The 24,205-nt window shown below is 41.1% G+C and overlaps 3 protein-coding genes across 8 annotated transcripts in view; 2 read left to right on the plus strand and 1 right to left on the minus strand.

The window, feature by feature from the left end:
* The window catches only part of aox6 (aldehyde oxidase 6), a 27,840-nt gene extending 21,783 nt beyond the window's left edge, over positions 1 to 6,057 (plus strand). For 2 of the 4 annotated variants that reach the window (XM_071464751.1, XM_071464750.1), the window contains exons 24-35: positions 61 to 147; positions 226 to 417; positions 513 to 740; positions 933 to 1,028; positions 2,121 to 2,249; positions 2,348 to 2,422; positions 2,526 to 2,578; positions 2,662 to 2,776; positions 2,863 to 2,928; positions 3,236 to 3,424; positions 3,745 to 3,912; positions 4,467 to 4,704. In XM_071464751.1, coding sequence (XP_071320852.1) covers positions 61 to 147; positions 226 to 417; positions 513 to 740; positions 933 to 1,028; positions 2,121 to 2,249; positions 2,348 to 2,422; positions 2,526 to 2,578; positions 2,662 to 2,776; positions 2,863 to 2,928; positions 3,236 to 3,424; positions 3,745 to 3,912; positions 4,467 to 4,517 — 1,449 coding nt within the window. In that variant the 3' untranslated portion in view covers positions 4,518 to 4,704. Of the gene's footprint in view, positions 1 to 60; positions 148 to 225; positions 418 to 512; positions 741 to 932; positions 1,029 to 2,120; positions 2,250 to 2,347; positions 2,423 to 2,525; positions 2,579 to 2,661; positions 2,777 to 2,862; positions 2,929 to 3,235; positions 3,425 to 3,744; positions 3,913 to 4,466; positions 4,705 to 4,976; positions 5,096 to 5,879; positions 5,896 to 5,915 lie in introns of those variants that run through there. The other 2 variants (XR_011685355.1, XR_011685356.1) reach the window with 2 other exon arrangements.
* Positions 4,844 to 17,371, minus strand: aox5 (aldehyde oxidase 5). 2 transcript variants are annotated; one of them, XM_071464749.1, is made up of 35 exons: positions 16,972 to 17,371; positions 15,948 to 16,005; positions 15,513 to 15,609; positions 15,154 to 15,262; positions 14,945 to 15,071; positions 14,593 to 14,660; positions 14,328 to 14,408; positions 14,152 to 14,232; positions 13,897 to 14,041; positions 13,646 to 13,738; positions 13,330 to 13,481; positions 12,989 to 13,082; positions 12,770 to 12,879; positions 12,279 to 12,463; positions 11,968 to 12,130; positions 11,786 to 11,875; positions 10,942 to 11,111; positions 10,670 to 10,796; positions 10,112 to 10,234; positions 9,934 to 10,030; positions 9,720 to 9,844; positions 9,491 to 9,624; positions 9,310 to 9,397; positions 8,882 to 8,968; positions 8,507 to 8,698; positions 8,088 to 8,318; positions 7,781 to 7,876; positions 7,555 to 7,683; positions 7,278 to 7,352; positions 7,106 to 7,158; positions 6,887 to 7,001; positions 6,654 to 6,719; positions 6,212 to 6,400; positions 5,872 to 6,039; positions 4,844 to 5,032 (listed from the first exon to the last, which is right to left on the minus strand). In XM_071464749.1, the coding sequence occupies exons 1-35, from the start codon at positions 17,014 to 17,016 to the stop codon at positions 4,982 to 4,984; spliced, it is 4,014 nt and encodes a 1,337-aa protein (XP_071320850.1). In that variant the 5' UTR covers positions 17,017 to 17,371; the 3' UTR covers positions 4,844 to 4,981. The 2 variants fall into 2 exon arrangements, with proteins under 2 accessions (XP_071320850.1, XP_071320849.1); XM_071464748.1 differs by having other exon boundaries at positions 14,328 to 14,411.
* On the plus strand, positions 17,360 to 24,179 carry bzw1a (basic leucine zipper and W2 domains 1a). 2 transcript variants are annotated; one of them, XM_071464757.1, is made up of 12 exons: positions 17,360 to 17,475; positions 18,527 to 18,600; positions 18,720 to 18,896; positions 19,263 to 19,357; positions 19,534 to 19,599; positions 20,265 to 20,400; positions 20,513 to 20,622; positions 20,741 to 20,911; positions 21,485 to 21,631; positions 22,084 to 22,222; positions 22,721 to 22,843; positions 23,425 to 24,179. In XM_071464757.1, the coding sequence occupies exons 2-12, from the start codon at positions 18,537 to 18,539 to the stop codon at positions 23,454 to 23,456; spliced, it is 1,260 nt and encodes a 419-aa protein (XP_071320858.1). In that variant the 5' UTR covers positions 17,360 to 17,475; positions 18,527 to 18,536; the 3' UTR covers positions 23,457 to 24,179. The 2 variants fall into 2 exon arrangements, with proteins under 2 accessions (XP_071320858.1, XP_071320859.1); XM_071464758.1 differs by lacking the exons at positions 22,721 to 22,843; positions 23,425 to 24,179 and adding an exon at positions 22,317 to 22,339.
* The last annotated feature ends 26 nt before the right edge of the window (positions 24,180 to 24,205 follow it).

Genomic DNA, 24,205 nt, shown 5'->3' on the forward strand with positions numbered 1-24,205 from the left:
TCCACATAGTTAATCTATTATGGTGAAGTCGTGGTTTTTGTCGATTGTGGCTTCTTTCAGGTGGGTTTCATGAACGATGGGAGGATCGTGGCTGCAGATATCCAGTACTACACCAATGCTGGCAACACTGTGGATGAATCTGTTCTGGTTGGTAAAAGTTTCTCTAATTTTCAAACCGCAGAAAACATGAAACACAATCACTGATTTTTCCTCTTCTTCTTGCAGGTGGTTGAGAAGATTCTGCTTCACATGGACAATGCCTACAACATCCCCAACCTGCGAGGCCGCGCCGCCGCCTGCAGGACCAACCTGCCCTCCAACACCGCCTTCAGGGGCTTTGGCGTGCCCCAGAGCATCATGGTTGTGGAGAACATGGTCAACGATGTGGCTACGGTGCTGGGACGCCCTGCAGACCAGGTCACACACCGTCTTGTCTCGCTTTGCACTTGATATGATTCATCAAAAACAACAACTTGAGTTAATATTTAATTTTTAATCAAATTCTTCATCAGATTCGGGAGATCAACATGTACAAGGGGTCGTCGGTCACGCACTACAAGTTTGAGTTCAGCCCAGAGAACATGCTGCGCTGCTGGGAGGAATGTAAGGCCAAGTCTGACTACAGTGCGCGCCGCCGAGCCATCGACCAGTTTAACCAGCAGAGCCGCTGGAAGAAGAGGGGGATGTCCATCATTCCCATCAAATACGGCATCGCATTTGCTGAGAGCTTCTTAAACCAGGTCTCTGTGATCCAGATTTTATTTTATTTTTAGGGATGCATTGATGTTACCACATCAAGAACAGAAAGTAATACTAGTTTTAGTTTGTGGTTTAGTTGATGAAAAAAGCTCCACAGAAATGTTGAATTTGCACTTTCTGATTTCCTGTTCAGTCATGTGAATATTCTTCTTTTCTGCACGTCTGTGTAAAAGGCTGCAGCTCTGGTCCACATCTACAAAGATGGCTCTGTGCTGGTCACTCATGGGGGGACGGAGATGGGTCAGGGGATCCACACTAAAATGCAGCAGGTATGATGATGCAGGACTGAGGTCTCTGGGTACTGCAGGTAATATTACAGGTACAATGCATGGACGAATATCCATTTGTAACCTTAGGAATATGGTGTCTCTCACATTTAAAGCAGCCTCTCAAACAGTGACATAGTTAATTAAACAAAATGGGACATTTGTTCATTTCCTCTTTTATTTTGAAGTAGTTTTTCTTGTGTGTCCACTGTTGTTTGACTTCCTGTCTTGTGTTTTTCCCTCCAGTGTGATTGTCTTCCCCACCTTAATATGTTACACCTGTTGTCTGTCACCTGCTGCTCCTGTGTGTACTCAGTCCATGTGCTCCCTGTTGTCTCCGTCACTTCGTCTCTTTTGCTCTTCTGTGTTTTTGTTGAGTTTTTTCTTGAATTTCCTTGCGTGTCAGTTTGGTTTCCCCAGTACTTTTTGTTCACTTACTCCTCGTGTTACCTTTGCGGATTTTCCTGAGTGTAGACTGTTGTTCATAGACTTTGTTGGGCTCACCTCCCCAGTTTGGATTTCTGTTTTACCAGTTCAGTAAGTCTTTTGTGTTGGCATTATTTAATAAATCTGTTTACTACAAGAACGTAACAAATGTAACAATAAAAAAGTGCCTTAGTTGTAATCTTTATATTCAGTTTAGTGACAGTCCTTTATGAGAGGTCAGGAGACACTCTGTATTCTTCTTATCAACAAATCGCTTGAAAAGACCAAAATCAACTGTTAATGTCTCTGACTAACAGGTACTGTCTGATACTTCCTCTTCCTCTGAGCCACAGAGCTCCATTGTTTCCAAAAACACGTCACTGAGCCGCACTGTTGCACTGGGTGACATGTTCCCCCATCACCATGAGTCCCACACACACTGTCCTTCCACTCACGAGAGCACCAAATGTGTATTAATCCACCACTGAAAGTAGTCCCTAACAAATGCACAGTACGATGAGCAGCTGTTTTAGGGAAAAAACTCAACTTTTTTTATTGTATATATTTTTTTAAAAGTTATGTCTTATGTAGAAATGATCGGGCTTGGACATGATTGATCACTTGTACCATCTTTGAGTGAGCTGAGGTCTGTTTCCTATGTGCTGACAGGTTGCGAGCCGGGAGCTTCACATCCCAGCCTCTAAGATTTACATCAGTGAAACCAGCACCAACACGGTTCCCAACACCTGCCCCTCTGCCGCCTCCTTCGGCACTGACGCCAATGGCATGGCAGTCAAGGTAAAGCTCAGCTCCTGCAGTAACTGTTCACTGATTCACTGATATAGAAACAATACACAATAAAACAAATGATATTCATTTCCATTTCTCTCATTCAGAATGCCTGCCAGACTCTGTACCAGCGACTGGAGCCAATCAGACAGAAGGACCCCAAAGGATCATGGGAGAGTTGGGTATGATTTGAAATGCCAAACCTTTGGAAATGCAGCATATTTATGAACACCAGCCGACAGACGTGGATCTATTTCTTTTTGCCTTTTTGTCCCCTGTTCTCAGATCGTGGCAGCGTTTTTTGAGAAAATCAGTTTATCAGCTACTGGATTCCACAGGTGAGACGGATAGAAACTTTGTTTGACTGAAATAATTAATGTTATAAGCCAAGAAACAGTGACAGCTTCCTGTGTATTCTCAGAGGTCCAGACCTTTACATGGACTGGGACAAGATGGAGGGTCAGCCTTATGCTTACTTCACATTCGGAGCGTGTTGCTGCGAGGTGGAGCTGGACTGCCTCTCAGGAGACTACAGGGTCAGAGGTCACACCATCATCTGTGATAAACATCAGTCTTTCTGAATTTGAAGACCAGGCTGAGTCTTGTTTTTTGCTGCTTGTAGACTGTGAGGACCGACATCGTGATGGACATCGGCAGGAGTGTGAACCCCTCTGTGGACATCGGACAGGTGAGTTCAGGTTGTCAGTGAGTGCTGGTGGTGGAGCAGGGAGCTTGATTCTAGCAGGAGCCATGTTTTATTTTACACTTTCCTGTCAGCTATAAAGTCAGGAATAGAAAAAATGTGGCAACTATTCATTTAGCATGTACCATTGTTTACTAAAAATGTCACTAAGGCACATGTATGCAACTTTATGCTCTTCCCTGAAGCCTCAGACAAATGAGGCCGTACTGCTGCAGAATTAGCATCAGGCTAATTTTTCTTTTCAGGAAAGTCCCTCTGAAAGTAGTAAGAAATCTCTCCTCCCACTTCTCAGATTGAAGGGGCCTTCATGCAGGGTTTGGGCCTCTACACTCTGGAGGAGCTGAAGTTTTCCCCCTCTGGGCTCCTGTACACTCGAGGTCCATCTCAGTATAAGATCCCTGCAGTGTGCGACATGCCGCTTCAATTCAACGTCTATCTACTTTCAGACTCCCACAACCCCCACGCCATCTACTCCTCAAAGGTCAGAGGTCATGTTCAGCATGTTTCTTAATCACCGTCAACTACAGATGAAACTTTGGTTTTTCCATGAAGGCAATGAAAGCAAATGTTAGTGAAAATACTGTCTTTAAAATGCTTCCACAAGTATTAATTGTCATTAAGTGATGTTTTTTTTAAGCATATCTGTTCAGAGAGTTTGGAGTTTGATTTGACCAGACTTGTTAAATGAGAAGACTTACTCCCAAGATATTGAAGTAAAATTAAGCAACAGATTCCTGCTGTTCCTGTCTTCAGTCGGTCTCCACTACAAGCAACATTGCTGATGATCCTCTCTCTCTGCAGGGCATTGGAGAACCCGTCGTCTTCCTCGGCAGCTCGGTGTTCTTCGCCATCAAGGACGCCGTGGCCGCAGCTCGCTCTGAGTCTGGTCTGGTCGGCCCGTTTTCTCTGGACAGCCCTGCGACACCAGACAGGGCCTGTCTGGCCTGTGCCTCCCTGTTCACTCAGAAGGTAATAAGACTGAAACACTGGTGCAGCGCTGAACAATGTACATCACTGTTTCTCCCAAATTGTTCTTTTTTGGGCTTAATGACAGGAGGATTACCTGGATGCATTCAGCCTATGAAATAATTATTCATTCACTGAAAATAATGACTAAATGATTAAATACATGAATGTTCAAGGAAAATCAAGGATCCTGTCGGCTTATGCAGCCCGTTCATCTCTGTAGCTGCAGCTTTTATCTGATATTTAGTTAAATTCCAGTATGGATGATAGTAGAAAACTGATCTGACACTGTTACACAGAAAGCTACTGTATAAAACTTAATTTATTTTCCCTGAGTTTATTATCTTTTTTTGTGAAATAAAAAGAAAGGGGGGTAAACTAATCAGATTTAATTTAGATAAAAGAAGCAAACATTATCAAAATAAAGGGAACAAATGAAATCTTTTTATACTTCTTTGTTAATGATAATATAAAATAGAAAAGTTAACTTATTGCAGCAATAAAAATGATTAGTTTCTGTTAATGTTTTTTTTGTGTTTGTTTTATTTTGTTTCCAGATTCCAGCCAACAAACCAGGATCTTTTAAACCATGGGCCTTAAACATCTAAAACTGAGTTTTGTTTGTTTTTAATGATCAAACTAAAGCTAAAATAACCTAAGCTAATGCAGTTCATTTACAAATCATCTATAAAATACCTTCACATACAAACAAATATGAGTTTTGACTGATGTTATTTTCAACATTTATCCTCAATCAACCATGTGTAATTTGAAATAAATGCACTTGATTCTTCAGCACATTTGAATGTTTTTGTATCACAGCATCATTATTTCAACGGAATAAAAAAAAAAAATAGAATAAACAATTTAATAAATATTGAATACATTAAATAAATCCAGTGTTTCACCTGTACAGAAAAAACACTAATGAAAAGAAATGGCAGACTAACTGGTGATTATATCTGTAGAACAAAGACTGTAAGTGTCACAATTGAGACTGAATCCACACAAAAAAAGATCCATAATTATTTGTGAACTAACACTGATTTGTCTTCTTGTGGACCGAGGACGATCACACGTGGATGCACCATGGAGTCGCAATCCCATCCGCCTGAGATGAGGCCTGCAAGAGTGACAGGAAGTGCTGTTGAGCAGGTGTTTGACAGGAGGAGGTTAGGAGGCGCAAGTAAGGAGAGATTGCTGGGTGAAAACATCTGGGAAAGTGGTGTTAATATAAGAGGCAAACATCTGGGGCCAGTTGCACAAAACAGCTCAAATTAAGATTTTCCTTACAGTCTGAGTTAAGGTTTCTTTAAAAAGAAATGGTGCACAAAACACCCTTAAGTCTTCTCCTTAAGGTTTCCTTAAAATGTTCTTTTTTCTTCTTTTTTTCTGAATTTATGATTGGTTCGGCAAACAAATAGTCTCCATTGAAACAGTAGAGTTTTACTGCTGTAAAATCTCTTTCACTGCTGTAAACTTTAAATTAAATTAAATTAAACATCAAGGGTCATACTTCAGTTGAAAACTTGGTGTTTTGTGCAACTCACTTGCAATTCTTTGACAAAAATGGGCCAGTGGTTCAATGAGAACATGGACTGTTGATATGTTTAATATTTTTTTACTTTTTCACTTTCCCTTTTAAGTAGATATCAACTAAAAGTGTATAATTGAACAAATATTTAAATATTCATAAAAAGGTAGTGAACCTCTTTAACACTAAGAGTGTGCAGGATTTCATTGATGTCTTTACTTTATTCTCACTTTGACTAATTATAAAGCAGCTGTGACACAGTGAAGTTTTAGCATGGCCCTACAGCACAAACAGGCACATGTTGCTCTCATTGATAGGTGAGAGCAGAAGAGGATTCCTCTGGGTTCCAGTTAGTAACGCCCTCATTTTAACAGCCTGTTGAAACATAACAAGTCTGACATAGTTTGAAAAATACTGTTGTCTTTTACCATTTGAGTGAACTGGTCCTGACAGGCCATGCGGATCTTCTCAGCTGTGGCAGGGGAGCTCAGAGGGAAAGTGTTGCCCAGTCCCCTCTCTTTGCGTGCTGCTGTGATGGCGGCTTTGATGGCAAAGAAAATAGTGGAGCCAAAGAAGACTGGAGGCTCACCTATGCCCTGGAACAAGAAGACATCCAGCAGTGATCTGAAGGTGTCATAAAACACTTTAAAATGCTTGGAATTCAATTTAGGAGAAAGGTTTCAAGATTTTTCTTTTAGTGTCACAATACAATGTTTTGTGGGTCAAGTCAGAAGCGTGTGGGTCTTTAAGCTAGGAAGTCTGTGGTACCTTGGACAGGTAGATGGCGTGTGGATTTTCAGCATTAGCAAGCAGATGAACGTTGAGCTCAGCTGGGACGTCGGAGAGCACTGGGACCTTGTACTGGGATGGTCCCCTGGTCATCAGGACTCCGTCTGGGGAGAACTGCAGCTCCTCGATGGTGTACAGGCCAACACCCTGAACGAAGCCCCCCTCCACCTGGTAAACACCACCCACAGGTTGATTTATGCATCAGTTCATCAGTTCAGAGAAAATTAGATAAATTTATCAGAGGTTTGAAGGTTTGGTTTTCCTCAGGAAATTCTCTCAGCGTCCTCTCTCTTAAACTGATACTGAAACATCAGAGTAACACATGAGTAAATACAAACATGTTGACCAGTCCAGTTAATGTTTCTGCAGTTTCTAGAACTGTTTGGCTAAAAAATGTGAGGAGGTGGTGTCATCTGTGTACCTGTCCAATGTCCAGAGCAGGATTGATGCTTTTCCCAACATCCATCACGATGTCTGTGCGGATGTTCTGCAACAAACAAAAAAGACTGTGTGTTTCATGTTCATGACACTTTATATCTCCTTTTGATTATGTCGTGATTTAAATCATGTCTTATCCTCGTTACTACCCCATTGTTTCCTATAATATCCTAGTTGTTTTCACCCTGAGGTTACAGATGTAAAAAGTGGAAATACCTTGTGATCCCCGGTGAGACAGTCGATCTCCACCTCAGAGCAGCAGGCGCCAAAGGTGAAGTAATAGTACGCTTGTCCTTCACCCTTCTCCCAGTCCACATCAGTGGGTGGTCCCCTGTGACGCAGAGAGGGATACAGAGCAGCCAGGTTACAGGAATATACAGACCTCAGTCAGATTCATGTGATCCAGACAAATCTGATCTTAAATAATTGACATACATGAAGAATCCAGTTGCAGATAAGCTGATCTTCTGGAAGAAAGCGTCGTTGATCTGGAAGGGGGAAATTAAAATACTTAGTTTTATATTTTCATTCAGTTGTGATTTAATAACAAGTTTTAAATCTTTGCAAAGTATTTTCTTCTGTCACATGAGTTGTAGTGTTTGCTCACCCATTGCTTCCATGTGTCTTTGGGATTCTTCTCCATCAGTGGTTGGAGGCGTGTCATCAGCTTCTCACAAGCATCCTGAAAACAGACAAGATGAATGACTTACTTTTCTCACAGGAACCTCAGAACAACTGACTTCAAACAAATAAACAGCTGACTGACTTTGACAACACAACAACACAGAGTGATGCAAACACGCTTTACATATAAACAACATTTAAGTAGAAAAAATATGAAAACAAAATAGACAAATTAAAATGAAATGTTTAATTGATCAGACCTTGACAGCCATGCCTGCAGCGTCGGTGCCAAAGGAAGCAGCTGACGGGGCTGCGTTGGGAACGTTTCCTGTACACGTCTCTTTGATGAAGATGGAGGACATGGGGACCCCGAGGACACGGCTCGCTATCTGGAGCACGAGGTAAAAATGCAGATGAAGTAATTTCATGTCACTCCTCCGCCTTGTTTACTTTAGTCAGCAAACAGAAGAAAAAAAATCACCTCACCTGCATGGCCTTGGTGTTGATGCCCTGACCCATCTCTGTCCCTCCATGTGTCACAAGCACTGAGCCATCTTTGAAGATGTTCACCAGCGCTGCGCCCTGGAGAACACCAGTGAATGAAAGACTGAATTCATGTGCACAGTAACCAGGTCTTTAAAGGGGTTGCAATGACATTAACTTTAAGAATTTAAAGAATGTCATTAAATTATGTGGAAAACAGCACTGGGAAAAGTTGAATTACCTCAGAACTGTCAGAGTTAGGACTGAATAACATCAAATCAACACTTACAGACTAAATCAAAGTCCTCACCTGGTTATAGAAACCTTTGGAGAAGCCGACGCCAAATTTCTGTGGCACCGCAGCGATTCCTCTCTTCTTCCAGCGGTTGGAGGAGTTGAAGAGCCGGATGGCTCGGAGCCGGTCCTGGTAGTTAGCCCGCTCCAGACACTCGTCCCAGCAGCGGACCATGTCGGTGGGGCAGAAGGGCTGCTTGTAGTGGGTGAAACACTGCTCCTCCCTGTACATGTTTACCTCTCTGACCTGGAGGGGAAATGACAGCAACTAATTTATTCATCAATTCATCTTCGACAAAGTTTTCACTGTGTAAAACAATGGTACCTTGAAAGAGTGATTTGTGATGAATTGATCTCCTTCAATAACTGATTTCTCTTTTGTTTAAATCTCTCTAGACAACAGAAGCCCTGGCCCACACCCTGGTGACTTCTGACCTTTTCAGGAGGCAGGCCACAGCGAACAGCCACTTCGTGCAGGACGCTCTCCATCACCATGAGTCCCTGAGGCCCGCCGAAGCCGCGGAAGGCCGTGTAGGACGGCAGGTAGGTTTTACACACCACACCCTGACCTCGCAGATTGGGGATCTTGTAACCGTTGTCCATGTGGAGGATAGCTTTGTCCATAATCTGAAACAGACAGATTACAAAGTGAAAAGGTTTGTTTTTTAGCTGCACAATGATTGAAATCACATAATATACTTTTTTATTAGGAGCTCCAGTACGAGTAATGAGGTTTACAGCTCTTGGGTTTTTATTCTTGGTTTGGAAACAAAGATGAAACAGACAGTGTCCATGTCTCTGTTAACTTACGAATGCTGACTCGTCCAGTGTGCATCCTCCGTTGCTGTAGTAAATGATGTCTGCTGCTATGATCGTGCCGTCGCTGTTGTATCCGACCTGGAGATGGAACAGAGCAGGTCACTGTCAGTAGATCCAGTTTAAACCCAGTGCTTCAACTCCCTCCACACTGATGAGTGAGCTCTACAGCACAGTTCCACCCAAAATTAATCGCACTTAGATTTCACTCAGTGCAAATAACTTTACAACTACACAACTGGAAATTACATTTAAAAGATGCATTAATAATAAAACTAATGTAGAGAGGCATCCTCTAAACAGCTGAGTCGGTATCTACAACAAAAAATACACATATCAACAGTGATTTTAGAGCCTGTCAAAACATTACATATTACATTATTACCTGAAAGTTTATTAAGGATTTTGCACAAATATTATACCTTGTACTTTCCGAGGAATGGGTGTCTGCCGCTGGTGATCAGCATGTCATCACCTCGGTCCAGACAGCAGCGTACAGCTCTCCCAGTCCTTGAAAATACAATAACACAGTCCACAAATGACAGACATCCTGACGATCAGAGAGCACATCTTCAGGCACTGTCTGAATTCGACTCGTCTTACTTGTGTGCTGCGACTGCAGTGATGGCAGACAGGGAGGCAATCTTCATGACCTTTCCTCCGAAGCCTCCGCCCAGCCTCTTCACGTGACAGGTGATCTTGTTGGAGTTGATGCCGAGCGCCATGCCGACCAGCTCCTGGTGCAAAGAGACAGAAGCGCTCGGTCAGTATCAGGGGATCTCTGATAGTGAACTGTAACAGGACAAAACAGGAGTTGATCTTTTTCTCTGACCTGAGTGAAGGCAGCGTGCTGAGTGCATACAAACAAATCCATCTCCTCATTTTCTCCTGCGGGAACAGCAATCAGTCCCTGAGTCTCCATGTAGAAATGCTCCTGACCGCCCATGTAGATCTCATCTGCAGACAACATCACATCCAACTATAAAGAGCAAGTAGAGATTTTTATAATATGTAGGATGTTATACGTTATTGTGAAGGTGGTTTACCCTCCAGAACATGTTCCGCTCTCTTTAAAGCTTCATCCACATCACCTCTCTCCACCTTCCTCTGGGGTTCAAAGTAAGATTTGTGCTTTATGGCGTCCTGGAGGGTAAAACAAGACAAACAGAGCTCAAATGAAACTGTCACAAACACCTCAGGAGAGTGAATTGTTGTTTACGGCACCTCTATGGTGAAGAAAACTGGCTGCAGGTCCTGGTAGGTGACCAGGACCTTGTGAGCTGCTCTCCTGGCCTGTTCTCTGCTCTCTGCCACCACGGCACCGATGATCTGGCCCACACAAAGCACCTGCAAACATTTTGAAATACATGATGTGATAATACAGGATGTATTGGCTATATTTTGCTTGTATTTGTTGATTGGTATCATCTGGAAATTCTACGACTAAATATTTTATTTTTATTTTCATTTTTTTCTTATTTCATATGAATTGATTTTTTATTAAACTGAGAAAACTGAGAAGAAAACTTTCTCAGAATCCAAAGTGACACATTTAGGTAGAATCAGCAAATTCTTACATCTGAAAAACTGAAAACAGCAAATGTTTGTCATTTTTTATTGATAAGTAAATGATTAATTGATTATCAAAATTGATGATGATTAATTTTGTTGATCCAGTAATTTTCTAGGAATTTTGTCGTTAATCTTGTTCATTGGCACCAGAAATCTCTGATAATTATGTTTTGTACATGGATGTAGTGTGTGATGAGCAGTTTTCAGGACCTCCTCCTTGGCGAACAGTTCCTCGGGGTTGTTGAACCAGAGTCGGCAGTTTGCCCCGGGAACATCTCCAGCAGAGACAAACGTGACCACACCAGGCATTTTCATGGCCTCAGACGGGTCGATGTTTCTGGTTTATGAAGAGAGACACAACTAAGTGGTTTGGTTTCAAGTGCTGGGTCTGTAGTTCTTCAATGTGACCACCAGATGGTGTCATATCACCTTTAATCATAAAAAGTTAAAGCTTTGACTCTCAGATAGAAAAGGACACTGACATGATTCTGGCGTGGGCTCTGGTGCTGGTCACCATGAAGATGAAGAGCTCTCCGCTGACCGGTGGCAGGTCGTCGTAGTACTTGGCTTCACCTGTGGCTTGCTGGAGGGCAGACTGATGCATGCTGGGACGACCCACAGGGTCAGTGGAGGGCTGGGCCTGTGAAACGAGCTGTGGACAATGGAGACAGAACGGTGTGACAGCTGATTTGTTTGATCAGATAAATAAATGCCACAGAGACAGGAGTGTTACATGGAGCAAATGCAGCACAGAGGAGGCTTTGTTACTTTCAGCTCTGCATCAGTTCAGTGGTCGTGTGAAACAAACACACTCTGTGGGTTTCCAGCCAAACAGTGTTGTTGTTTTTCTTCTGCCTGAGATCCAAATCTAAGCCCCAGGCTGAGACGATCATCGTCATGCTGAATGTTACAGTCTCTCTCTCTAAGTATAACTAGATTGTTAAATTGTAGGAGGAAAAAATACTTGACAGTACAATTAACCAGACAGGAAATGTTGCTAAAAAATGTTTTTAAAAAAAACACAAACATGTAAGAAGTTTAAGGAATTGTTTAAGGTAAAAAGAAAAATAGGGGGATGTTTTCACAAAGTAGACATTTGGACCAGAATGAACAGAGAAACCATCAGGCTGGTAGGGATGGTTTTTGTGCTGAGCTGGTGTGCATGGCCTCAGTGGTGGACGTTTGCTCCTTGGTGCATGGCTGTTGAACAACATGGCCATTCAAAGGGCTTTGCATTAGACACGAAGGCATCAGGATAATAAATAAAAGACAAACAAGGCAGACACAGTATCGGGTGCTCTCTTTATCTAGGATCTATGCACCAACCTGGTAGGACTGTTGACCCTGTGGCACTTCATTCTTGAAGGGCTTGAGTGCACTGAGATACTCCAAGGGAAGATCAATGTCTGAAACACCCTTTAAAGCATCATTCAAATGAACACTTATTATTTTGTACATTAAAATGTTTAGTCATATTAAGGCTTGTTTGTTATTCAGAGTTTTCCCACCCTCTCTCTCATCTCCAGGACCACTTGCATGTAAAACTTGAAGAAGAAGCTGATGGCGAGGCTCTTGCGATACTCTGCCCTGCCTCCGTGGATCGATGAAGGAACGTCCACGTCTTCCTTTAGGAGGCAGCAGGCTTCAGAGAGAAGATCCTCCCCCCACGACCTGGAGGACATCAGAGTTACCTCTGTTACAGCCCTGAAGTTACTGAAGGTAAGTGAGTCAAAGTAGCATCTGCAGCAAAATCTAATGTGGTTCGTTTTGGTACTAACCACCTCAGATTGTGTTCTAACAAACTGAAATGTAAACATACCATCCGACAAGCTGCTGGCACGTTTGTCTGGGTTTGACCAGAGTTGATCCAACTCCACCGTAGTAGATGTTGAGGGACTCCACAATGTCAGTTCCCTCCCTAATAACCACCTTCATCCCGGCATTCACAAAGGAGAAGGCAAACTCTCTTCTCTGGGCCTGTCGATACGCTGCGATAAACTCCCACTGAGGACACAAGAGAGTCACACAGTGTCAGAGTTCTTGCTCTCCCTGTGGGTCTATGGATTAATGCAGTACAAACAATATCTTCCTCTTCAGAATTACAACTTGTGCTGAAATGCACCATATCCTAGATGCTGCTAAAGGAATTTTCATAAATCTTAAAAGACCTTGCTGATTTTTTTTATTTTTGTTTGTTTTTTTCCCCATGTTTTAGTCCATCAGTTACAAATTGTGTACCTCACAGTATAAGTAGATGTATTGTCTGCTTCAAAATATGTGAGCTGGGAATGTTAAAGCAGCAGGTCTCACAGGTTTGGAGTAGGGGATGTCGATGGACAGCAGGACTTCATCAGGCCTCAGGGATGTTTCTCCAAAGCCAGGGAAGAGTTTTTCGTTCAGGGGGATGCTCCTCATCCCGTCTGGAGATAAACACAGAGAAACATTGACCTTTCTGTTCTGTCTGTCACTGAATTTAAAACAGGATTATGTCAGAAGAAATATGAAATACTTGCGATGGAGCCACTTTACCTTTGGAGATGATGTGCAGAGTGCAGTCCAGAGCAGCCAGAACACTGCAGAGGTCATATTTAGGATTTGCACTGAGGAGATTCCCGCCAATGGTCTGCCAAGACAATTTTAGATTACTGACTTAAAAAATGAATCATGTGCTCTTCTACTTTGGCCGGGCATTGCTTCATGTCTAATATTAGCTTTGGTTCTCCTCATACAAATAATCACAGCGGTGCTTAGTTGTAGCTGAAGTCCTCTATCAGCATGATGTAATATTGTCGGGAGATTTTGTTGGACCCTATTGGTAAAGATAAGTTATTGAGCAGCAGAGTTGTCCTGGTTTTAAATGGTGGACCTACTGCCATGTTGCGTATCTGTTTCCCTGCCAGACACTGAAGCGTCTGCAGCATCGCCCTGTATCCTCTGGTCCTCTCCTCCTCCATCTCCACCACGGCCTTCTCCATCTCTTCCTTCAGTGTGCTGAGGCTGCAGGCAGCTCCAACTGTCAGACCTGCAGGACAGGTGAAGATGACAGGTGGGTACAGAAACAGAGAGATGTGGGGGGGCAAATGTTAATCATTTGATTTTTTGCAAGCTGTTTTTTGAGTCACAAATTGCCTGGTAACTGAACCTATCCAGAGAGGGCTAAAAACAGAGAGCAGAGCTTCAACCAACCATTCTTCCCCCAGGTCACAGCGCTGAGCTCAGAAATCCTTCCACCGTAGACCAACAGAGGATGATGGACTCCTTTTAGAAGCATCTTGGGCCCTGGTAAGAGAGATTATTAATGAAAATTTTATTTAGCTCTTAAAACTTAGCTTTTTTGGCTAAATATGAGCATCCAGATGGTCAGTGATGGTTTAGATGTTTGGACGTATCATTCAGCTGTGAAAACTTGGTGAGCTGTGAAGTCAGTATATGTTTACCGATGGTTGTGTTGCCGACGATCAGTGGAGCTGAAGGATGTTGGGCTTTCAGCTCCAGGAGGTGCGACAGCTCAGCTGGAGCGACCAAATTCACTCTCTGTCCTTGGAAATAAAGAGCGTCTCCACTGAGTTTCTTCTCCATAATCTACAACAAAACAGAAAATCCACTTCCAGTTTTTTCTTTTTCTTTAAAGTCTGGGAGGTAGCAAATTTAGTGTTACTATCTTTTTTTGAGTTCAAATAAGAATGAATCACCATCAGCTCTGGAGGGAAGATAAGATCCTGAGAAGGATCCAGAGGTAAAAAATCGTCCATTGGGAAAAGTTCCTGAGAGATCTGACAAATGAGAACAAACATGAGGCAGAACATTTACTGTCACATCCAGAATCCAAACAAATGAACATGTTTTGATCAAACATGCCTTGACTCACATCACTATCCTTGCCGTTTGCTCTGTTTTCCATACAGCATTTTCCTCCTCCTCCTCCTCCATTTTGGCAGCAGCCAGATGTCTGCTGAAAATATTAATTTCACTATCAGTTATTTCACTATCATGACGCGTATATAATATAACTGTAATGGATAAATCATCTCAGTTTATAAGAGTTCTTATTTTACCATCATGATATTTCTTGTACCATGTGGATCAGTGGAAAAACTGGGTGTAAGTGATGAACGCAGGTCTTCAGCACCTACCTCACTTCCACAAAAAGTCTTAAATCCATCAATTATTGGCCTGTAGCCTGTGCAGCGGCAAAGGTTCCCTACAAAATAAAACATAATTAATGCAAAATGACACATTTTAAGCAAGCTCTCAAATAAATGTAGTTTGAAAAAGTAGCAATATTTACCAATGAAGTAGTGGTATAAAGTAGCATAGAATGGAAAAACGTCCATACAGTAGTCAAGTGAAGGTGTTTAGTTACATTCCACCACTGCTGATAGTGGTTTAAAGCCTGTGCCCATCAGTAATATCTATTTTAATTTCAAACAATGTTGATAACAAGCTCGTCTGCATCTTTCAGCAGCTTGTTAATCAGTCTTTTACCTCCAAGAGCCTCCCTGATGTCCTCCATGGTGGGCTGGGGTTTATTCCTCAGCAGAGTGTACATGGACATCACCATCCCCGGCGTGCAGAAGCCACACTGGGAGCCATGAGCCTTTGCTATTCGCTCCTGCAAGTCAGAGCAATAAAAACCAATCAGGTGTTTCAACAGCTTATCGTGAAAACAGTGGTGGGTCAGAGAGACTTGTTACCTGAACGGGGTGGAGTTTGGTCTTGGTGCTGCCAACGCCTTCGACCGTCACCACAGCCGCACCGTGCAGGTTGACGATTGGCTGCAGACAGGCGTTGACAGTAAAGTGTCTGCATGGTTCAAAAGTCATGGATATAAACCTCTTATTTTCTTTTTTTTCAGCCTCAAAGTTTAAACCCAAACTAGACCTGATTTACAGGCACATGTATCCTAAATGTTTAAAATGGAAATTAAAAAACACACAGAAGCATAGTTATGTGTGAACTAAAACCCTTTTGAAGACACTGGACCTTTTCCATTTAAGGAAAGTAACATCTAAGGTCATTAAAGAGCAGAATCATCTTGTTTTGAAAAGGATACACAACTCTTTTCTGGTTGCGGTCGTATCTGGACACCATGACAGTGCAGGCGCCACATCCTCCACCTCCACAGCCATACTTGGTTCCAGTCAGACCGACTGGTTAACGGAAGAGGACAAGCTGGTCATTAGATGTGAACAATAGTCCAATAATCATCCGTACCTGTTGCAGCTTTAATTAAACCCAACCATATTTACTACTATCTTAAATTACTTTATATAAAATTTTGAAACAAACTCAATAGACAGTTATTAAATTATATTTAAATAATAAATCTGTAGATTTGAATTATATATAACCATTCAAATGCATTATATTTCTGGCATTCCACATTTAATTATATTTATTAATAAAACATAAAAAACTACTGCAATGAGATTTAACATCATGGTTTTATGATCCAGGTGTTTGAAGAACAGATAAGAATAAAATCAACCTTTTCTCCTCAGAAAGGCGAGCAGCACTTCTTCTGGATCTGCATTCTTCTCTACAACCTGGAAGGGAGGAAGGAAAGAAGGAAGGCAGTGGAGGGAGGAAGGAAGGAAGGAAAGAGAAAGTATACAGTAAGTAAAAAAAAATGAGTCAGAGTCAAAAACAGAGGATGTCTTAAAAAGAAAAATAAAACATGAGGACACGTGAAAGTAATTACATCATCTCTTAATGGGTTTCAGAACAACAGCAGCAAACATCAGAGAGGAGCTATGTGAGCGTCAGATGACCTCCTGCATGTGTATGGATATAATCAGAGGGACATTTAACTCTTTGTTGTTATGATTGGTCGCAGTGTGTTATGTGTGTGTGACGGGTCACAGGTGGAGCTGCTGACTCTCAGGGGCCTCAGGGCTCTAATGGCCTCTATTTAGCTTTTCACTAATATATGATCCCTTTGTACAGCTTTCCATTACAAATACTTAGAGATATCAGAAAAACTCCACAGACAAAGACGTCAAATAGTCAAATACACAAATTTAAACTTTTTTCACTTCTCGCCTTAATATTTACACTTAAATTCCTTGAAGGTATCTGTAACTTAAGGTTTGGGTGTTTTATTTTGACATGTTTACATCATGTGATGTTATCAGAATATCCCTACAGGAAATTACTGCACCATGTGTCTGTTTGTCTGTGTACATCTAAAATTAAATTCAAAATACTTCATTTGTCTCTGAAGGGGCAATTTGAGATAAGTGAGTTTGCAAACAGAAAGTACAACAAATTCACATGTAAAACAGAATCTAAAACTAAACACATGGCAACGAGCAGTCTGTAGCTGCCCAACAATATCCAACACCACAAAGGCACATATTATGTAAAAGAAATCACTGTAGTTCAGACTGTTCTTCTCTTTGTTTTTAACCTCATACATTGACCCATTTTTCTCATATTTTACCTTAATTTATGTACCTTAAATCCATTAATTACAGTAATAGCTAAAGTAAATATCTGATGGGTGCTCTCACCTTTTTGCCATTGACAAAGAAGATCAGCTCACTCGGTGAAGTCATGTTGAGGAGAGTTAACTGTCAACAGGTGATAGGCCAGTCAGTATGAAACTCAAGCTTTGGTTTGTCAGGTTTTTCAGCACTGATTCACATCACTTTATGTCACATGATGTCCTTCAGGCTGAAAAATCAATTGGGTCCAGATCCAATAGCCTTTCAGCACAGCTGCAGTTACATACAGTGTGTTTGTCTTTATTGTTCAAATGATCAATTCATTAATTTAAAAAAAAGGACAAATGAATTGATGTTGAAAATTCACCTAAAATGAATATATAAATTTTTATTTTTTTTTTGAATTTTTTTATTTGTGTTGAACGGAAATCCCCTTTAAATCACGCATGCGCAGCGGGCGGAGTCTACGGAGGTCCTGACGAGAAGGTCTTTTTGTTTGGGCCGCTGAGAGACTCGACACTTGGTTTAATTCCCCTGGTTAACAACCGTTTTTTATCTGCATTAATTTCGGTGAGTACCTTAATTTCAACCTTCTTCCTGTTCTGTCACACCTTACCCTTCACGTAAAGACTTTAATATCTCAGGTTAGCAGGTGTAAAATTACGTTTTTTACCCAGGAATGTTACCAACATGGGCGCCGCTGGAGGGCGAATTTTGTTTCCTCCGGTTCGGTTAGCTATCTTAGCATTAGCCTCCTTTCAGCCCACATACCCACAGTCTCTCGATAATAATCTTATTTTTGAAGTGACATTTCGACAGTAGGTTGTATTTGAACACAGATTAACTCATCGAGGTGGTTTATAGAACATAACTAGTGGTTTAGTAATTACCCGAACATGGCTAGCTATCGAGCTAGTCGGCCCGGCTAACCAGCACTGGCTCGGCGCATGGTGAGGCCTGGAGTTAGCTAATGCTAACCTATAATTAGCAAGCTGTAAAGTGTGATATCCCTAATCAAATCTAAGCTGATGTCTATTCGTCAAACTTATAAATGTCTCGTAAAATGTTTTCTGCTGCAGAGTCACAGCTGTTAGCGCTATTTAAAGTGTAATCTACAATTCCTACTAATTAGATACCAGCTTCATTGTACCTACTGGCATTGTCTTTTGTTTTTCTTGATTTTGTATTGGTAACTATTAAAACAACTAATTTGTCACACGTAATAAATGAAAGTTTTTAGAGTCCCTATTACGGTTTAGCTTTAAATCGTCCAAGTCAAGGGTCCTCACAACCTTTTAAAGTCTAACATTTAATTTTTAAAATTCTTGAATGTTTTCTCTGTCCTGTTGTGCACTGTACCATAAGTTATTACTTTATTGCATCTGATCCACCATTACACCCAATGTAATGCGCCGGCTTGTTAGTGTGTTCATATTAGTTTTTAGGACAATAGTGAAGCTCTCTGAAATTATGAGCTTGACATGGATCCAACCCAAGTTACACCCATGTGCAAGCAGTACAAAACATAATTTAAGGGAACACAGTGTACTGTTCTCTCTTGTGTTAACTTGTAATCTGCACGGCTTGAGTAAACATTAACTGTCTGTTTTATCCTTTTTAGGGTGTCTTTTATGAATAATCAAAAGCAGCAAAAGCCAACGCTAACCGGCCAGCGTTTCAAAACGAGGAAAAGAGGTCAGTGGTCATTTTCGCTGCTTATGTTTTCTGCTTTGTATGTTTAACCATGCACAATCTTACCCTGTCCCTAAATGTTTTTTTTCCCTGAATATAACATATGCCCTTTTTCCCTACAGATGAAAAGGAGAGGTTTGACCCTACTCAGTTTCAAGAAAGTATCGTACAAGGCTTGAATCAAACTGGCACTGATTTGGAAGCGGTTGCAAAATTCCTTGATGCCTCTGGCGCCAAGCTTGACTACCGCCGGTATGCAGAGACACTCTTTGACATCCTGGTGGCCGGTGGCATGCTGGGTGAGTTGTCATATATATTTTTTTTAATGTGTATTTATGTGTGCATAACTGTCTGTGAATCTTGGAAAAAATCAAAATGCCTAGACTGACTGATCAAAGCAAAGACCTAAACTTGTTTCTGATGGAGTAGAGACATATGCATTAGTTTTACTTGTGCACCACAGTATGGGTAAAAGTTAATATAAAGTAAACAAGTTCATCTGTAAACTAACAAATAATTATATTTTTTGCTTAAGTCCAGAAATGTTGCATGCAGAATAGACTTTGCTGTTGGAAGCTAGATGAAATCATTCATATAGATGTGATATTGGCAGGAATTTTGCAGTTGCTTTTGTGACTTAAATGTTTTTATTATCTTTCCTGCAGCCCCAGGTGGGACTCTGTCTGACGACATGACCCGCACTGAGTTCTGCCTCTTCACGGCACAAGAAGACCTGGAGACAATGCAAGCATATGCTCAGGTAAAAGGCAGTTTATGCAAGTTAATAGAAACTTATTAAATATTCAACTTAAATGTTAAATAAGAATGTTTTTTTTATTTATTTATTTATTTTTTTTTTTTAATCCAAGAAACCTTGACAGGACATTGGTTGCATCTCTGTAAGCTGTTTTCTTTTCTTTTTCTCCCCAAAAATAGGTTTTTAACAAGCTGATCAGGCGTTACAAGTACCTGGAGAAGGGTTTCGAAGAGGAGATCAAGAAGGTGAGTTTTTTTTCTTTTACACAAGATATTGAGTGGAATGGAGCAGGTGTTGAATATTCTGGTATACTTTTAATCTCAAGATCAAAGCTTGTTTTTCTGGTTGGACATGTTTCAAAGAAGGGCTGTGTCTGTCTGCATCTGCTATTTTAATGTGCAATTCTTTAGTCCAGCTGGAGCATAAACTATTACTTTGTTTATGGTTTTACAATGATTAGGCAGGTGTCAGTTGGTGATGTCACACTTAATTATAGTTTAGAGACACACTTCAATTTTATAGGCAAATTTATAGCTGCAATATGACATGAAACATTTCAATTCAGCATAAAATAACTTCAGAACAGTCCTGATCTGTTTTACATATTCTCATTTTTTGTGTAATAAAATATCAGAAGACTTTGCAAATGAATTGACTTTTTTTAATGTTTGTAGTTTATTATCAACAAGTGAAGTGATTATCTTTGCTTGAGTACAAGAGGATAATGTGTTGTAAAGCAGATTGTTTGACAGCTGCAAGACAAATCTGTGGACAATTAAGCGTAGCCTCACCTACAGGGACATAAACCATTTGAATTTGCCTACAGTCAAATCACAGTTGTAGGGTGAAGCAACATCTGTAACTTGCACACATAATAAACCTGTATTATTATTATTTTCTGTCCCTGTAGTTGCTGCTGTTTCTAAAGGGGTTCACCGAGTCTGAGCGCAACAAACTGGCCATGTTGACCGGTATCCTGCTGGCCAACGGCAACATATCAGCCTCCATCCTGAGCAGCCTCTTCAACGAGAACCTTGTCAAAGAGGGTGAGGACACATTTGGTCACTGCAAAATGCTGATGGAGTTTTTAAAGGCAGAAATGAAACTGTTGTATTTGGTCAGGACAGCAGAAACCAAACTTGTCTTGTCTCTGTTCAGGAGTATCTGCAGCCTTTGCTGTCAAGCTGTTCAAATCATGGATCAATGAGAAGGACATCAACTCTGTTGCTGCTAGTCTCCGCAAAGTCGGCATGGACAACAGGCTGATGGTAAATTAACAGATACAAATCTGAGATGGCTTCAAAAATTATCAGCATCATTACAAGCCCTTTGCAGTTGATGTATCTGATTTGTATGTGAATTAACCTAAAAATATCTGCCCCACAGGAACTCTTTCCTGCCAACAAACGGAGCTGCGAGCATTTTTCTAAGTACTTCACCGACGCTGGGCTGAAGGAGCTATCTGACTTCGCCCGAAACCAGCAATCCATTGGTGCCCGCAAGGAGCTGCAGAAGGAGCTACAGGAGATGATGTCCCGCGGTGACCCTCAGAAGGAGGTGAGGCTCCTTAACACTTACAATATGAAGAATGCAGAAATATGTGGATTTATATCTAGGTTTAATTGGAATATTGTCCATATCAAGGTCAGGTGTTGCATGCCAGTACACCTGCATCAAAACGGCTGCACTAACTGCTGTTCCTCTTTGCGAACACATTTTCTTGTGTTTGGTAAATGTCCTCGTTACTAATGCGTCCCCTTTTTACCATGTTGCATTATTCTGTATTTGACTGAAGCACCAGCAGTTCAGGCAGCAATTAGTGAGCAACACAATGATGAAGGTGTTTGCACAATGAGTCATGAAGTCGAATGCAAATGAGCTGTTTCAGTGTTAATCAAGGCGTAACAATAACAGTTTAGGTTGCCAAGGCAACTGACAGGCACAGACAGAGGCCAGATAGGGACTGCGTGAACTGCAACTGCAGCCTACCCAACATGCAATTCTTCTTATTCAGATCTAACCCTAACTCCTGAAAAGTGGGCACCTGATATTTCTCTGGACATGAATGTAATGGTTTAGTGGCTGATTAGAAAGTGTAACGCAGCAGCGTTTGTCTCCCTGTTGCTTCAGATTATCGCCTTCACCAGGGAGGAGATGAAAAAGGCCAGCCTCTCTGAGCAGGCCATGATTGGCATCATCTGGACCAGTGTGATGAGCTCCGTGGAGTGGAACAAAAAGGAAGAGCTGGTGACCGAACAAGCCATCAAACACTTGAAGGTAAACACACCTGTCCTGAAAATCGGTTGACTATCTTTATCCCCTATAGAACTTGTACAACTTGGGTTTGGCCTTAATTAAAAATGAAATGAGATTGTAGCTTTGATTCGATTCTGTCTCTCTGAAGTAGAGCTAAGTGCTGCAGACTGTGCACACCTTGTGTTGCAGACACTAGAATTTTTCCTGTTTGTGATGTTCATGTTCACGGGGTGAAAATCTGCCAGACCTCTCTAAAATAAAGCCGCATTAGTTACAAAAACAAAGAGGAACATTCAGCTGCTGTTGCTATAATTAAAGTCTTGATCCTGCGGTAAATCAATGAGCTTTAATGCACCAACAGGCTTTTACTACAGACATGATAACTCCCCAGAGAGCTAGCTGAGTGCATTTCCAACTCTGTCCAAGAGCTATTTTCTCTGCAGTAGCCTTACTTATCTCTCTTGTTCTTCCAGCAATACAGCCCTCTGCTGAAAGCCTTCACCTCCCAGGGTCTGTCTGAGCTCAGCCTGCTGCTGAAGATCCAGGAGTACTGCTACGACAACATCCACTTCATGAAGGCCTTTCAGAAGATCGTGGTGCTCCTCTACAAAGGTTCGTGTCATGTCCACAGAGGAACATTGAGCTGCCAGATGCCAAATGACCAAATATAAACTATCCACTGACAGTTTGTCTCATTTTGTTTTAGGTTTATGAAAGTCCGTTCACTTTTAACGCTGAGAAGTACGAGGTCATTTTTCAACATTTCCTTGACCTTAAACTGTTGTACCTCTAATGCTTGGTGTCATTTTCAACAAAACACTTGCAAGTCTGGCTTGTCATTGCCCTTTATACACAGCTTCAGCTTCTGATTGGTGTGCACAATTGTGCAAGCTACACCGTTGAGCCATAAACTTTAGCACATTTTTAAGTAACTGAGTAAAGTGCAATCCTTCAAAACAAGAGCCACGAGCAGTACTTCCCACCAAGCATCAGTTAACGTTTTCCTTTGAAAGACAAAAGATTACAAAGGCATTTTTCAGGCATTTTGAGCGAATGTTGAGTGTAATGTTGTCCTGCACAGCTTTGACACTCTCCTTTTCCTCCTCACAGCGGATGTATTGAGTGAAGAGGCCATACTGAAGTGGTACACCGAAGCCCACCTTGCCAAGGGGAAGAGTGTTTTCCTGGAGCAGATGAAAAAATTTGTTGAGTGGCTGAAGAATGCAGAGGAAGGTAAGAAGAAAAAAAAAAAGACACACACCTTCCTTCACCTGTGGGTGGTAAATGTTTCTCTCAGCAGATATTTTGACTTGTCACAGCAGGAGAAGCACAGGTAGACCAGTTAGTGACTTCTCCTGCTCTTTAGGTGTGTCAGTGAGCCAGTGTACATGGGGTGATTAAATAGAAAGTTCATACAGTGAAAGACTAACTCAAAACAAGATATTTTGATATTTTTATTATCATGATTTTTCTCATTTGGTAAAATTTCACAAAATGGTGAAAAATCACAATTTCCCAAAGCTCAAGTTGACACATTAAAATGCCTTGTTTTGTCTGACCAGCAGCCCAAACCTCTGATAAATGCAGTTTCTATCATAGAACATTGTAAACTGTCAGTAAATAATAAAGAATATTCACTTTACAAACGAATACTTGATTGAGGACATAATTGTCAGTCAGATTAATTGATCATGACGATAATGGCTGGTTGCAGCTCTACATGCAAACTTCATATTGAACTCAGGATAATCAATACATTGCTAAATGTGATTGGAAATTTAGATTGACTGTATTTTCTCCTGTTCTCTCTTCAGAGTCAGAGTCGGATGAGGAGGAGGCAGACTAAAACCTCCATCGCCAGATGAGCTTTTCTTTTTCTTTTTTCTTTTTTTCTTTTTTTTTTTTTTTTACAAGTAGCAGCAGGAGCAGTAGAATGTGTTTTCCCTTCTTTCTCTTCTACCTCCTGTTACTTCTTTATCCCCAAACACACACACACCACCACTTCAACATTTAAACGTTATTTAAGCAAAATAAAAAAGGGCTCAGTCCTTATTCGTAATGTTTGGTGTTGCGGCTGAAAGTGGAAACGGAAAACTATGGATTCTACTCTTCTATTTTATTTTATTTTTTTGGTATTATTGTTGTAATGCCCTCTGTAATTTGGATACAAAACATTCCATGTGATCTCGATAGCCGCTGCTTGTATGAATCTGAACCAGAATTTGGTTAAAATTCAAGTTCGCCTTTTTTGCCATGTGACTTCGAGGCTGACAAATATTAATGTGATTCAGCCAAAGTTATTTTTTTTTCTTTTCTTTCCCCCTCTTTTATTTTTTATTATATTATTTTGCCCAGCTCATGTTTTGGCTCCTGTTCGGTCTTTAACATACCTTCTTTCCTGACTTTTGGGTAAACCTGTACCGCGTGTCGGTCGCTCTGGTCAGTCCGTCAGAAGACACGCACCCCTGTAAGATGCCTCGCCAGCTAACTGATTATTATTGGTTTCTACTTTCTTTAATCTGATATAAACCGATTGACTTTTTTATGAAATAAAGATTATTGAAATGGATCTTTTTGTGTTCTTTATTAGGTTTT

Source organism: Trachinotus anak, unplaced genomic scaffold (genome assembly GCF_046630095.1).
Source record: "Trachinotus anak isolate AG129_WGS33_773 ecotype Australia unplaced genomic scaffold, CSIRO_AGI_Tana_v1 ptg000026l, whole genome shotgun sequence".
Taxonomy (NCBI): Eukaryota; Metazoa; Chordata; class Actinopteri; order Carangiformes; family Carangidae; genus Trachinotus; species Trachinotus anak.